The 14827-nt window shown below is 40.6% G+C and overlaps 1 protein-coding gene across 1 annotated transcript; it reads right to left on the bottom strand.

Moving 5' to 3' along the window:
- Positions 1-870: 870 nt before the first annotated feature.
- Positions 871-14827, bottom strand: RWDD1 (RWD domain containing 1). The gene is made up of 7 exons (XM_070417517.1): positions 14596-14827; positions 7747-7812; positions 6715-6845; positions 4790-4933; positions 2524-2656; positions 1755-1817; positions 871-1176 (listed from the first exon to the last, which is right to left on the bottom strand). Exons 1-7 carry the CDS (start codon positions 14666-14668, stop codon positions 1055-1057), a joined length of 732 nt encoding a protein of 243 aa, XP_070273618.1. The 5' UTR covers positions 14669-14827; the 3' UTR covers positions 871-1054.

Raw genomic sequence — 14827 nt, 5'->3', positions numbered from 1 at the left:
CAGTGGAACCTCAGTTCTTGAACTTGATTCGTTCCAGAGGGCTGTTGAAGTGATTTTTTCGAAAACGGAATCATTTCCCATTAGAAATGTTGTAAATTGAATTAATCCATTCCAGACCCCCAAATGAATCTGTTTTCACCTTTCTTATATACATGTCTAATGTACTGTTTAATCTATAAATAAACACTTCTTTTCTTAAATTTATCAAAATACCCCCTACTAGCCTTAAATCACTTTTGGCACTTGGTCCAGGGGTGTCTTTCAGAACAGCATGCAATATCTTTGCTTGTTCATATCACTGCCTCCGAAATGCTGTCACTGACTAACTCAGTGATAGCGAACCTATGACACGCGAACTCATTTTTTTGGTTGATTTTTCTTTGTTAAATGGCATTTAAATATATAAAATAAGTATCAAAAACATAAATCTGTTTACCATGGTTACAAATATCAAAAAATTTCTATGTGACACGGCACCAGAGTTAAGTTAGGATTTTTCAAAATGCTGACACTCCGAGCTCAAAAGGTTGGCCATCACTGGACTAACTGCTTTTCATTTATCCAAAACAAGTTTTTCTACCTCTTCAATTGCCCGTGATCATTGTTTCTTTCACACCTTTAGCAACATTAGCACTCTTGACGGCCTCTTTATGTTTTAAAATTGTGCTAATGTTTATTTCTCTCCTTTGTTTGTTGCCTGAGAGACTTTATCATGGTGAGGTATCAACATGAAAAGGTTGCCAAGTGGAAAACCAAGGTATGATTCAACATTAGTTCTGTGAACAATTTAGTTGAGAACCGAATTGTTCAAGATGGCAGACGTTTGAGAAATGAGGTTTGACTGTACGTGAGCTTCTTCTCACTAATAAGAGGAATTGAACATTTTATATTTGAAATTTTAAGGTCAGTTTATTAGTTCATTGATGAAAGCTTTCAGAAGAATATTCTCCTGAAAATTTTTTTTTTCTTAGAAAAAAAGGAAGGAAAATCAACACCCTCTCGGCATAACCACAGATGCTGTGGCAGTCAAGCCTCGGCAGGCGGGGATGGCCCATCAGTCGGTCAGGTCGCTCTCTGGGTCAGCAGGATTGTAGTCTGGATCATCCTCGTCATCCTCCAGCTCCAAGTCATCCATTTCCTGGAACAAAGACTCATCTACCTCCACACTGTTTCCAGCTGCAAAAAAACAAGATTTCATCTTTAGTCTTATACTTGGGAATGAAAGGTACAAACAGAAACTTCTCCACATGCAAGGGAGGTGATGAAATATTAAATTGCTACTGCAAATCATTACAGGCCAACAATGGTCTGTAATGGTCAGCAGAGACTCACACATTTTAACAACAACTTTGTGCTTCCAGTTCATAGTCTAAAAAAATCCAGTTATAAAAAAAGCCTTTCTAGAATGATTTATGATGTGGCATATGACAAATTGAAGACAATGATATGTCCTGGTCATACAAAGTTGATGATCACTGACCATGGCTGACCATGGGCCTGGTTTACAAGTTGTTAGAAGCTAATGTGATCTTAATTGTTTATCTATTGCTATATTTGATTTTAAGTGATCAGAAAACTTTAAAGAATATATTGCTATAGTTTATGTATAAATTTATCAAACATTAGAATTTATTCTTTAAAATGTATTTTTTTATACCCTTGGGAGGAAAGATTTATTGTCATTACTCTGATTTTCATGGATTAATATTAAAAACAGTACAATATATACATGTGGAATTCTAATATTATCTTACCATCCTCCAAGAACTGGATATCAGATGTGTCAAGATTATGATCTGTTTCAAATAGCTGTTTCCCTAAAAGAAATAAATATGTTTAATTTGAACAGCATAGTTTTCCTCCATCTTCTAAAACTCTCCAGGAAAAAGTCTGAAAATCTGTTTTTCTGAATTTCAATAAATTTACGAACTGAGCTAAGAGGCATATAAAATGTATTTGCATAAAAATGGAACAACTGATAACCTAGTCTGCCTCGAGTCCCAGAAAAACAAATGTGACTCTATCACTTCTAAGGCTTATAATCATGGAAGTCATGGTAGCTGTATCTCAAGATCTATCATTGTAATATTTAGATCAAAGATAACCCATAAACATTAATTATAATTAAGTGTGAAAATACATCAACATGTAGAGAGAATGCTTTCTCTTTTTCCCCCCTGGATGCCTAAGTATATTTTCTTACAGCCCTGGCTGGATGGCTCAGTTGGTTGGAGTATCGTCCTGTGCACCAAAAGGTTTTGGGTTCGATTCCCAGTCAGGACACATACTTAGGTTGTGGATTTGATCCCTGGTTGGGGCAGGTGCAAGAGGCAACCAAGCGATGTTTTTCTCTCACATCGATGTCTCTCTCTCTCACTCTCCCTTCATCTCTAAAATCAGTAAACATATCCTCAGGTGAGGATAAAAAAAAATGTCTTATAGAAATCTGTTCAAATGATCCTCTTGCTATATCAGAACTAATGCCAAAACGTTTAGGGGAACAGAAATAGGGGCGAGTCATACCACTTAATTTATTTTTTCCTGCTTGTTCTTCTTCTTTCATTCGTTTCTTTTTAATTTCCAAGAGTTCTGCATCAAACTTGGCTTTCCAACTTAAGAAATTCTCAATTGTAACAGGAGTGCCATGAAATAATTGCTTGGAAAATAAAAAAGACAGGTTACCAGATAAGTGAGACAACAGTTTAAAACATAAGACTTAATGATCTTCTAGACCAGGGGTGGGCAAACTTTTTGACTCGAGGGCCACAATGGGTTCTTAAACTGGACCAGAAGGCCAGAACAAAAGCATGGATGGAGTGTTTGTGTGAACTAATATAAATTCAAAGTAAACATCATTACATAAAAGGGTACGGTCTTTTTTTTTTTTTTTTTTTAGTTTTATTCATTTCAAATGGGCTGGATTCGGCCCGTGGGCCATAGTTTGCTCACGGCTGTTCTAGACAAATGAATATAGCCACTTACAGGAAAAACTGTTTTAAGTTTTAAAGTGTTTAATATGATATCTGCCTGCACTGGCTACTCTCATTGGTTTTGGCGATTTATTCTGAAAAAGTCCATTTATAATTTTTATTACAAAAAACAAAGATAATATGCAACATACAACCATTGCTATTCACTATTTAGAAGAAAGCTGTTGCTGTCAGTAGTGATGTTTTGAATACACATCAAGTTAGAACACTAGCATCATAGCTTATCTTTCTTCTTTGTTTTAGAATTTGAGGTTTTCTTTTAGTAAATACCATCATGTGCCGCATAACAACATTTTAGTCAATGACGGATACCTATAAGACAGTGGTTGCGTAAGATAATGGAGTAGAAAAATTCCTCTAGCCTAGTGACATTGTAGCTGTCCAAATGTCATAGGGAAGTGTACTGTGTGTTTGTGGTGATGCTGATGTAAACAAACTTACTGTGCTATTAGTTGTATAAAAATATTGCACATACAATTATATACAACTAGAGGCCCAGTACACGAAATTCATGCATGGGGGATGGGCCCCTCAGCCTGACCTGCACCCTCTCTAATCCGGAAGGCCTCAGGGGAGCCCTCTCCAATCCGGGAGCCCTGACAGCTTAGGCCCACTCCCCGTGGTTCTCTGCTCTCTGTGGGGCCTGGCACTCCACACCCGCAGCCCTGGGGTCCTCCACAGCCAGGGCGGGATGCTCTGCACCCACTGCCCAGAGGCCCTCTGTGGCTTCATTGCCATGGCGACGAAGCAAACATTCTGCCAGGCTGCTCATGCTGCCTGCTCTTAGTGGCCGCCCTCACAGGACTGGGGGACACCAGCGGGGCTGAGGGGACTGGGCACCACCATCTTTGTGATGGAGTGATGGCTAATTTGCATATTGCTCTTTTATTAGATAGGATGCTACTACTTGATAATGATAATAAACAACTATGTTACTGGTTTATACATTTACTATACTATACTTTTATCATTATTTCAGAATGTACTCTTTCTATTTATATGAAAAGTTTGCTGTAAAGCAGTATGCCATATTACACCAGCAGCAGCCTCACACATCTTGTGTTTACCAAGTTTCTTAACTGCATCATTTTCTCTTGTGCTTGATTTAATCTCATGTTTTATAAATTTAGTGTAGCCTAAGTGTGCAGTCTTTATAAAGTCTAATGGTGTACCATTTTTATCTTTTATACCAATTTTTATTGTACTTTTTCTATGTTTAGGTACACAAATACTTACCTAGTGCATACACAAATTGTGTTATAAATGCCTATACTATTCAGTACAGCGACATGCTGTACAGGTTTGTAGCCTAGGAGCAATAGGCTATACCTTATGGCCTAGATGTGTAGTAGACTATACCATCTAGGTTTGTATAAGTGTACTCTATGATGGTCGCACAATGATGAAATGCCTAACAATGCATTTCTCAAAACATATATTCGTGTTAAGCATTGCATGAATGTATTTAAATCACTCTGGTGGGGGCATTATTAATTCTAAACTCTATACCATAAGTGAAGTAATTTATATTTCTTGATCTTACCTGCATGAGCTTTACTAAACTTTACTGATTATTGTTACTTGTGTTATGCCACCAACAAAATGAGGAACTCCTAAGATTTTATTTATAAAGCTTTACTAAAATTTATTTTCATGAGTTCCAAAAAATCACTTAAATTTCCAAAAACAAAAACAGATAAAAACAACAACAACAACAACAAAAAACAGAAGGGAGGGAGGGAGGGAGGGAGGGAGGACAGATTTAGAGAATAGTGAAAAAACCATGGCTTTTAATATACCTTTTCGGCTTCTTCTGCTTCTTTTTCTTTTTGTTTTTTTTCTTCTTCTCTTCTAGTTTTTATTTGATCCACTATTTCATTTAATTTTTCTTGGACAGCTGTTACCAAAGTAAAGATCATCACCATACCAAGGTTTTCTTCTGCCTATGTAACAAAACAAACAAAACAAACAAACAAACAAAAAAGCAACAACAAAAAAAGGGGTTGTAGTGAGAAGCATACTTCTCAGACAAATTAAAACAACCCATTAGAATGTTTCAACATAATAACTAAATTCCATGCATTCATAATATGATTACTAATTCAGTTATGTATCAGTTCAGACACTTGAATAAATGATTATTTAAGAACTGAACATATATGAACAATATCTTAAATTTTAAAGTAATTTATTATATCCAACCTAAACCAGACATTTCAGTAAATTCTGTTTAATAGTCATACATGTAGGTAGAATTCAGAAGACCCTTCCTATAGTAGCTAGTAGCATCAGCTCTTAAGCATATTTTCATTATTTTAGTTCCTTTTGGATATTTTAAGAGCTGTGACAATGAACTGAAATTTAAGGCCAGAACAATTTATTAACATAATATAATAATAAAGATTGTAGGTAGTTCTGTGATTTATCTTTATCTACCTTTTTCTTTTGATTTGAAATGGTTTAAAACCAAATATAAAAGCATCTCTGACTGACTCATGAAAGGACTACAATGTAAAAGCTACTTTGAAGTTGGTCATTTGAAGGCCCTGACTGGGAATCGAACCACGACCTCCTGGTTCATAGGTCAATGCTCAACCACTGAGCCACGCTTGCTGGGAGCTCCAGATATTTTTAAAGTATCAACATTAAGAAAATCAATACTCTTGGAAATATACAAGTCACATTTAAGATGGAGACATGTTTTCTGTTGATTCTTAGAGCAAACAAACAAAACTAGGACTTCTGATTTTAAGATGGTAAAGATTTTGCTTGTCCTCCCTACTCCCTACTCTGAAGAACACATGGAAACTCTCTACCCAAGCAAGAGACAGCTTTGAATACTGTGGGTAGCCCATCCCACCACAGAACTAGCCAAAAAAAATTTTTCCAATACCCATTTTTCTTCTTTATAACCTCCCATCTTAGAGGAGTCAAAAACCATTGTTGCTATTTGTAAGCTTAGGGATAAGGAGACGTAAGAAAAAAAAAATCAATCACCATTCTTCTTCCCAGATTGTAGGCAACTAGCCTGCAACAGGTCAGAGGGGTTGAATATTTCAATTCTTTTCAGCTGGAATTTTTAACTGCACATGGAACTGGATATTCTGAGAATCTAATTGAAGTTGTGCTTTTACCTGTCAGACTTTTTATATCTAAAAGTCATGGAGCTGACTGAATTCAAAACAGGGGTACAGGCCCTGGCCAGCTTGGCTCAGTGGATAGAGCGTCAGCCTGCGGACTAAAGGGTCCCAGGTTCGATTCCAGCCAAGGGTACATGCCTGGGTTGCGGGCTCAATCCCTAGTAGGGGGTGTGCAGGAGGCAGCTGATCAATGATTCTCTCTCATCATTGATGTTTCTATTTCTCCTTCTCCCTTCCTCTCTGAAATCAATAAAGAAATATATTTAAAAAACAAAACAAAACAAAAAAACAGGGGTACAGGAACAGCTTAAGTCTAAAGACAGAGTGGGAAACAAACAAATATATATACATACTAGGAGCCCAACACATGATTCGAAATCCTGCGGCACTGCCCACCCTCCGTTCTGGCCCTGCCTCCCTCTCCGGCCCTTGAAGCAGCCTGGGCTGCTGCTGATCAGGCCCTCCCGCAGCACAGGCACACGGAGGCCCCTGCTGCCCGGCCCCTGACGCTGCGCGAGCAACCTCCTCCTGTCCTGTCGACCGGTTAGGGCGTCCTGGTTAATTAGCATATTTCTTAACCTTACCTGTAATGCTAATAATTTTAAGATGCTTGTGACATCATTATCTTCTAGATTTTCCTGGGAGAATATTTCATAAAGGGGGGCTTCATCTGGGTATTTCTCACTGTATGTAAACTTGAGGGTAGTCTGGACAGCTAAAAACACCAGAAAACAGTTTGCTATGAATACCTTAAAGTGTAAAGTATAGAGAAGTCAACATCTTTGTTGAATCAGTAATTAATTTACGTGTCAATAAAAAAGCACGAAAGATTTTCCTGCAAAGAAAAACAAGGTTAAAGAAAAACACGTTACACTATTTTTAAAACCCTCAAGATGAACAAAAGGTACAACATACAACACACAATAATTACTGTCATAGGCTCATTTTTAGGCCTCTACTGAAGCCAGTTCCCAGTGCAGAAGACCTGGCGGTAGCCCTGGGCCCTATATTTCTGTCTGCACAACACCAGCAGGGGACTGCTATGGGCTGTTAGATGATGTTTTGAAGTAGACAGTGTGAGACGCTGTGTGGGAAACTTTTCACTTAACTCATGTATACATATATATTTAAACAACAGTAGAATATCCATCCTAAAGAGAGAAATAAAACCACGCAGATAGGTGTTTATCTTGACCAGTTTATAGCAGCAAAAATCCAGTAAACAATCTAAATGTCCAAAGATTAAAAAGTCAAGGAAAAATAATAGTCACTGAACAAAATACCACACAACCACTGGAATACATATGCATGCCAAGTCTTGTTTTGGCCAAAAAATATCTTACTTTTTCTCTATCTGATGTATCGTTAGTGTTTCTGTTTTGCTTTTAAAAACTAAGCTTACTGGTATTGTGTCAGAATGTATTTTATTGATTTTCTATTTCTCTAGAAGTCATGTTTACATAGTATACCAACTAGAAATGCACAACACTTACACTAGATTCTTAACAGCACCCCAGCACCTCTGCACCTGCAAGGCCCAGCAAAGAATGGCTCTGGAATGAGTAAAATTTCTAAGAGGCTTAGAAAAACCACAAGCATTTTTTTATTAGACTTACTTTCATCATTTTCTCCAGCCTCGGATGTCACAGTAATTGTGAAACTAGGAGGGTTTTCTGATAATACTGCAAGAAAATAGACATAGAGGTTAAGTTATGAAGATGCTTTCCTCATTAGCCAAATATCACTACCCAGTCAGGGAAAGTGATTCCATTTCCGCAAATACAGATTAAATAGAACACACAAATGATAAAACACATCCATCAATTTTCTATTTAAATCTCTGGTTATCTTTAATCTGGAAAGAAATACCTATAGTAGATACCTTCCTGGAGTTTTATCAAATCAATTAAAATAATTAAGTAATATACCTTTAATTCAAAATCTCCACCTATATATGGAAAATTATATTCTAAAAAATTCCCAAATGGAATAACAAAAAGTTTGATGTTTCTTATTAGAAACTAGCCACTGATAAATATTCAGTATTATCACTAATTTTCACACTAATATATCCTGAAATACAATTCAGAATCTTCATGACAAATAGTAAATATTAATTTGTTAGAGCTTGTGTCTTCTAGGTAATCTCTCCCACAGCATCTCTAGAACCAAACAAAGAAAACTTGCATTCAGAACCATGACAAGAATAAACAAGGAAAGTCAAGCCACCCATGACAGCTGCTGAGTCCATGAGAAAAGCCTGTGCCTCCCTCCAGGCCTGGAAAGCACTGGCCCCTGACAAGGGTGGAATCAGGTCAGCAGCTTCTCTCTGAAATGGAAGAGCATGGAATCTTTGCAGAAGTCACTATGGAAACTACTCAGCTTTCCCTACTCCGGAACTTCTGAGTTTCATAAATATTCACTAACAATAAAAATTTCAAGACATATGCCTTCTGTTTAATTGAAGTTTAAAAGTACTTGAAACAATGATGAACATCTACGATTACTTGAGAGGTGTTTGTCGAAAAGATAAAAGACTCACTGACACCTGTCAGACTGGCTATCATCAACAAATCAACAAACGACAAGTGCTGGAGAGGATGCGGAGAAAAGGGAACACTCGTGCACTACTGGTGGGAATGCAGACTGGTGCAGCCACTATGGAAGACAGTATGGAGTTTCATCAAAAAACTAAAAATGGAACTCCCATTAGACCCTGTGATCCCACTTCTAGGAATATAACCCAAGACACCAGAAACACCAATCAGAAAGGATCTATGCACCCCTATGTTCACAGCAGCACAATTCACCATAGCTAAGATCTGGAAACAGCCTAAGTGCCCATCAGTAGATGAATGGATTAGAAAACTGTGGTACATCTACACGATGGAATGCTATGCTGCTGTAAAAAAGAAGGAACTCTTACCATTTGCAACGGCATGGATGGAACTGGAGAGCATTATGCTAAGTGAAATAAGCCAGTCAATGAAGGAAAAATACCACATGATCTCACTCATTCATGGACAATACAGACCATTATAAACTTAAAAAAAAATAAAATAAAATAAAAGACTCACTGGACTCCTATTTTAATGGGCCTCAGGCAGGCCAGCCCATGATGAAAAAGTCCCTGAACAGAAATTATAATAAAGCTTTTATGATTGGCTCTACCTTTTTTTTTTTTTTAATATATTTTATTGATTTTTTACAGAGAGGAAGGGAGAGGGACAGAGAGCCAGAAACATCGATGAGAGAGAAACATCGGATCAGCTGCCTCCTGCACGCCCCCCACTGGGGATGTGCCGGCAACCAAGGTATATGCCCTTGACCGGAATCGAACCCGGGACCCCTGAGTCCGCAGGCCAACGCTCTATCCACTGAGCCAAACCGGTTCTGGCAGGCTCTACCTTTTTTAAAAAACAAATGTGTAAAATACATTTGATATATTTCATTCCTATTTCTTTTCATGACCAACTTTAAAATTTACATGTCATGAAAGGTAAACATTAAAACTACAGAAATAAAGGTTCAATCCAATGACATTACAACTTACTACCATTTTCTAGGACTTCATGAGGTGGTAAGTTAGGAATCACCTATAGCCAATAACAACAGCTATTGAGCATTACTTTGTGTCTGTACTGTGCTATGCACTTACATAAAGACCTGTTAATTCTTACACCAAAACCATGATTTTATACTGTTACTGTATTTCACCAAACTTAAAAGGCTATCAAGTATAAGATACACGCTACTTTATGTACCACTAAGAAAAAAAGCTGCAATTAAACTATGATATCTGGTAGATTTTGTAAGACAAATTCATATTGCAAAGATGTTAAGATGTAAAAATGTCTTAGAATCAACTATTATATCATACCAGTTTTATAGATGTGAAAACTGAGATAAAAGCTTTTTACTAATTTTCTCAAGGTTATACAGGTAGTAACTGGAAGAACTTAATAACTTTATAGAGTTTCATTTAAAAAGAAAATTTTTTTTCCAGCTGAGAAATTACAGTGAAATCATTTGAGCTAGGCTATGAATTAAGGCATAGTGGTAAGTAGAGATGGAGAAAAGGATGTAGATTAACACAGCAGCAAGGGTATAATGGTGGAAAAGCTTAAGGAACAATAGGGAATAAGAAACTATCCCATTTGATGGAAATATGTGTGAGTGAGGTGAATGAGGAACACTAGTTGAAAGTACAGTTGAAAGTTTAGTTGTGGCCAGTGATAGGTTTTTGGTTTTTTGGTTTTTAACAGCAGTGATATGGGCAGAATTGTATTTCTAAACACAGGAAATAAATCTAGCAACAGTGCATAAAGCGAAAGGAAAGAAAGGAGACCAGAGGCAGGATGAACTCGATAGCTAATGAAATTGTCCCAGCAAAGATAATGAGGTTCTGAAGGAGGTTGGCACCAATGGGAATAGCAAGGAACATGGTGATGAATGACATTTTGAATATGCAGGCAGAGGATGGTGGAGCCACGAACAAAAACAAGAAATGCAAAGGAAAAATCAAATGGGACACATTTGAAGGACACAGAGTAGCTTCAGTTGGAGGAATTGAGTATGCAATCAGAAACGAGCAAATGGAGCTAGAGGTAGGTGTGAATTTAATTTGGGATCATTCACAAAGAGGTGATAGCTAACGCTATAAGACTAGAGAGGAAATGGAGAGTGAAACAAGGACCAAAACCAGCTTTGTTAGGAACCCTACATTTGGGGGGCGAAATGTGAGAGGAGGAAAAAGTGCCAGAAATGAAAAGAAAAGCAGCAGCCATGAGAGGTAAAAACAATTCAAGAAAAGACTATTTTATTTGTGAACCACCCCAGCTATCAAGATCCAGGTCTGACACGGTAGTGTCTACAACGTGCACCTCCAATGTGTCTACGATGCATATGTGCCTGTGCAGCCAGCTGGGGAGGAAATGGGCAATGAACCCTTGGCCTGTTAGATCATGCCTAAATTCCTACCAAAGCCCTTTGTGATCTGGCCCCTGCTTACTTGTCAGGTCTCATTTTCCATAACTCCCTTTATATTCTAGCAATACCAAGACACTTGTCCATTGACACAGACTCATCCTTCTACTCATGCTGTGGTCCTGAAGCATCCATCTTATACAAAAACTGCTGTTTGAAATTTTTTAAATATATTTTTATTGATTTTTTACAGAGAGGAAGGGAGAGGGATAGAGAGTCAGAAACATCAATGAGAGAGAAACATCGACCAGCTGCCTCCTGCACACCTCCTCCTGGGGATGTGCCTGCAACCAAGGTACATGCCCCTGACCTGAATCGAACCTGGGACCCTTCAGTCCGCAGGCTGACGCTCTATCCACCGAGCCAAACCGGTTTTGGCTGCTGTTTGAAATTTTAACCCTGCATTTTGGCTTCAGTAAATGCTTGCTGGCTTAAATAATAAGGAAAATAAGACTACTCCCATTTCAGAGAGGCCATTAAACCTTCCCCAAAGTTATCAGTGCGGGCACCAGACCAAGCCTTTGGTTGAGGTCTCAAAGCCCCAGCACATAGGGGCTCTTTAAGAACTTGCAAAGGGGACCGGAAAACCCCTTATTTGGGAGACAAAAAGGGTAAAAAGGTATAAATACAGAAAACTTCCTGTGTGACTTCACCTAGAATTCTAGAGACATTTTTCTCTGGGCCCGCGTAATAATAAATATAACTCCATCTCTATAAGCGTTGCTTGGTTCTTCTCCGGTTTTCTGTAACAGTCCTTCCCCACATTTCATTCATATAACTCTTCATCACCCCTCAGTTTTCCGAAACAACTCAGACCCTCATCTCTCCCCATGCTCCAGCTGCACCCTATACATACCTCCATGAAAGAGCCATCACACTGTGCTGTTTATAACTTATCCAATGTCTTTTCCCAATAGACTGAGCTTCTAACAATCACAATTGTAAATACTTGGTAAATGACGATATGGGTGGTAGCAAGAACATCTCTAACTGCCTGACCTTTGGAGCCAGACAGATTAGGGAGGCAACATGAACACGAAAGAAGTTGATAAACAATTAATCCATAAGAAATCATGACGAAAGGCATGTTCAGTGAAAGTACGGGGATGAAAGAACTAGAGGGCTACAAAGTTTATAGACAGAAAGAGGAATCTCAGAGGCCAGATTTTTGAAGATAGATTGATTTCCATTTCATCAGCAGTTGATGAAAACGGAAATCAAAACTATTCGCTGATAAGGACGAGGAATTATAAAGCTATATTAGAAGAATCAGAAACTAATATGGTAAATTTCCAGTGAAGAGTGTCTTATAGTTAACAGTTATAAAGTATTTCCATTATTCTTCATTAAACAGATATGGAAACTGAGGACTGGAGAGGTTATATGATTTTTCTAATACAGTGGTTCTCAACCTTGGCTGCACATTAGAATCACCTGGGAATCTTTTTAAAATGGAAATTCTGTTTCTTTGTTATGGGGTGGGGCCACAACATTAGTAACAAAGAAACAGAATTTCCGGAGGATGAGGCCCAGAAATCAGGATTTTAAAAAGATTCCAGGTGATTCTAATGTGCAGCCAAGGTTGAGAACCACTGGTCTAGCACAATACAAAAGAACCACCAAGGCTGTTGCAGGGTTAACAATGTATCACTTTTATAAGTGCTTATATGCACAGTATTTAATGAGGGATACCTTATGTCCAAAGAAATGAGAAGAATAGCACATCTTATGCCTTCTGAACTCTGCCTACACAGTGTCCGTGTCTGTGACATTTCCAATGTAACCGGAATGGCCACTTGTGACAATTAAGAGTATATCCCACAACTGACCCTATATTCCAATTTATTTAGACACTGACACATAAGCAAGGAGAGAGAAGGGAGCCAGACGCCATACACACCCAGTTAACGACACTCTCAAACCCTCTTCACTCACCCCATTAACATCCTCACAGCACAGCTGAGCTGCTGGTGAGAGAGAACATGAACGGAGTGGGAGCTACACGGGGGTAGCTGAGAGACATCTGCCTGTTGGCAAAGCAGAACAACATTTGCTACCATTGCAAGCAGCGGTCCAAGGCAGAGCTGAGAAAACTACCCGACAGGATGGACGGGAGAGGGGCTGGGGCTTGAGTTGAAATAACAAACCTTACACTGAATTCTGACGGTCAACGACAGACGACACCCAGAGGAAGGCATGGGGAACAGAAGTCCCACAAATCCGGGTGCGACTCGCTCTGACTGCTTTTATTTGATCACTTCTCAAAAAAAACACAAAAACCTGAGTGTAACGTGGGAGAAGCCACAGACATGGCTGTCTTGCTGCATTTTAAGAATCGTCTGGTTCTGGCCGGCTTGGCTCAGTGGATAGAGCGACGGCCTGCGGACTGAAAGGTACCGGGTTCGATTCCGGCCAAGGGCACATGCCCGGGTTGCAGGCTTGATCCCCAGTAGGGGGCGTGCGGAAGGCAGCCAATCAATGATTCTCTCTCATCATTGATGTTTCTATCTCTTCCTCCCTCTCTCTTAAATCAATCATAAATATATACTTTTTAAAAGAATCGTAAAAGAATCGTCTGGAGCACCGCTTAATACACAAGTGTCTTCCTTGACGTCATGCACTTCTCAACATGTTACATTAGCCCAACCTGCCACGTAATCTGCTCCCCCCCATCCCGGCCGGAGCCTGACCCCACATCTCACCTGTCTGAAGGTGAAGGTGCGGGAAGGAAAGGAGTTCCAGACCCAGTGGGACCAGACCGGCCGCCAACTCGCCGGCCGACCCAGAGGACACCGCCCCCCGTCCCCCCGCCGCCCCGCCGGCCGCACGCAGCCGGGGCTGGATGGAGTCTGATGCCGCCTCCGGCCTGACCACCTGCGAGTCCACAGCGGACCTGAACTCTGGGCTCCATCACTCACTGGGCATTCTCCAGAATGCCAGGACATCTTTTTTTTTTAGAAAGAAAAGGAAAACGACACACTTCCAGAACACTGCTGCTCGCACATGATGCTAGATAAACACTACTCTGATTCCCATACACTTTATTCGCAGGAAAACGGCTTCTCCCCGAACGCAGGTGAGGATGTGAAGACGGGCGCCTTTGCGGCTCCGGACGCGGAGCATGTTTCCCACGTGGAGTATGTTTCGTGTTAATGTCGTTCACCCTCCGGTTCCCGTAAGTTACACCGGCACCTAAGCGCCCGGGACCGAATTCGAGGCCTGACAGTCTCCGGGGACCCAGCCGGCCTCGCCGGGACTTTTAGGTCCCAGGGAACCGGCGGAGCAACAACCGCGGAGTTGCTCGCAAGTGGCCTGGACACTTCGCGGGAAGAACTGGAGGAGAGAGGGGCGGGAGAGGCGGCCGCGCGGCCTCGCTGTCCCGCCACCATCGTGGCCCGGGAGGCCGAGGGCGGCGGCGGCGGCTCCGGCCATCCCACCCCGGCCCGGGACGGCTGCGGGCACGCGGCCGCGGAAGTCACCTGTGAAGGAGTCGGGGTAGATGGACTCCAGAGCCTCCAGCTCGTTGCGCTGCTCCTCGCCGTAGTCTGTCATCGTGGCCCTCGCCGCTGCCCATGGATCGATCGCCCAGACACCCAGGCGGCGCGCCGCAGCCGGGACCACGGCGGCGCCGGGAGAGCGGGCAGCGGCCGGGCGGGCGCAGGCGCAGAGTCCCCGGCTGGGAGGCCCGCCGCCCAGAGCCAGGCGGGCCAG

This window comes from Myotis yumanensis, unplaced genomic scaffold, assembly GCF_028538775.1.
Source record: "Myotis yumanensis isolate MYYU_CA2020_CCGP unplaced genomic scaffold, mMyoYum1.0.hap1 SCAF_6, whole genome shotgun sequence".
Lineage (NCBI taxonomy): Eukaryota > Metazoa > Chordata > Mammalia > Chiroptera > Vespertilionidae > Myotis > Myotis yumanensis.
Note: the sequence above shows the minus strand (reverse complement) of the source record. Positions and strands in the feature narration are given on the sequence as shown.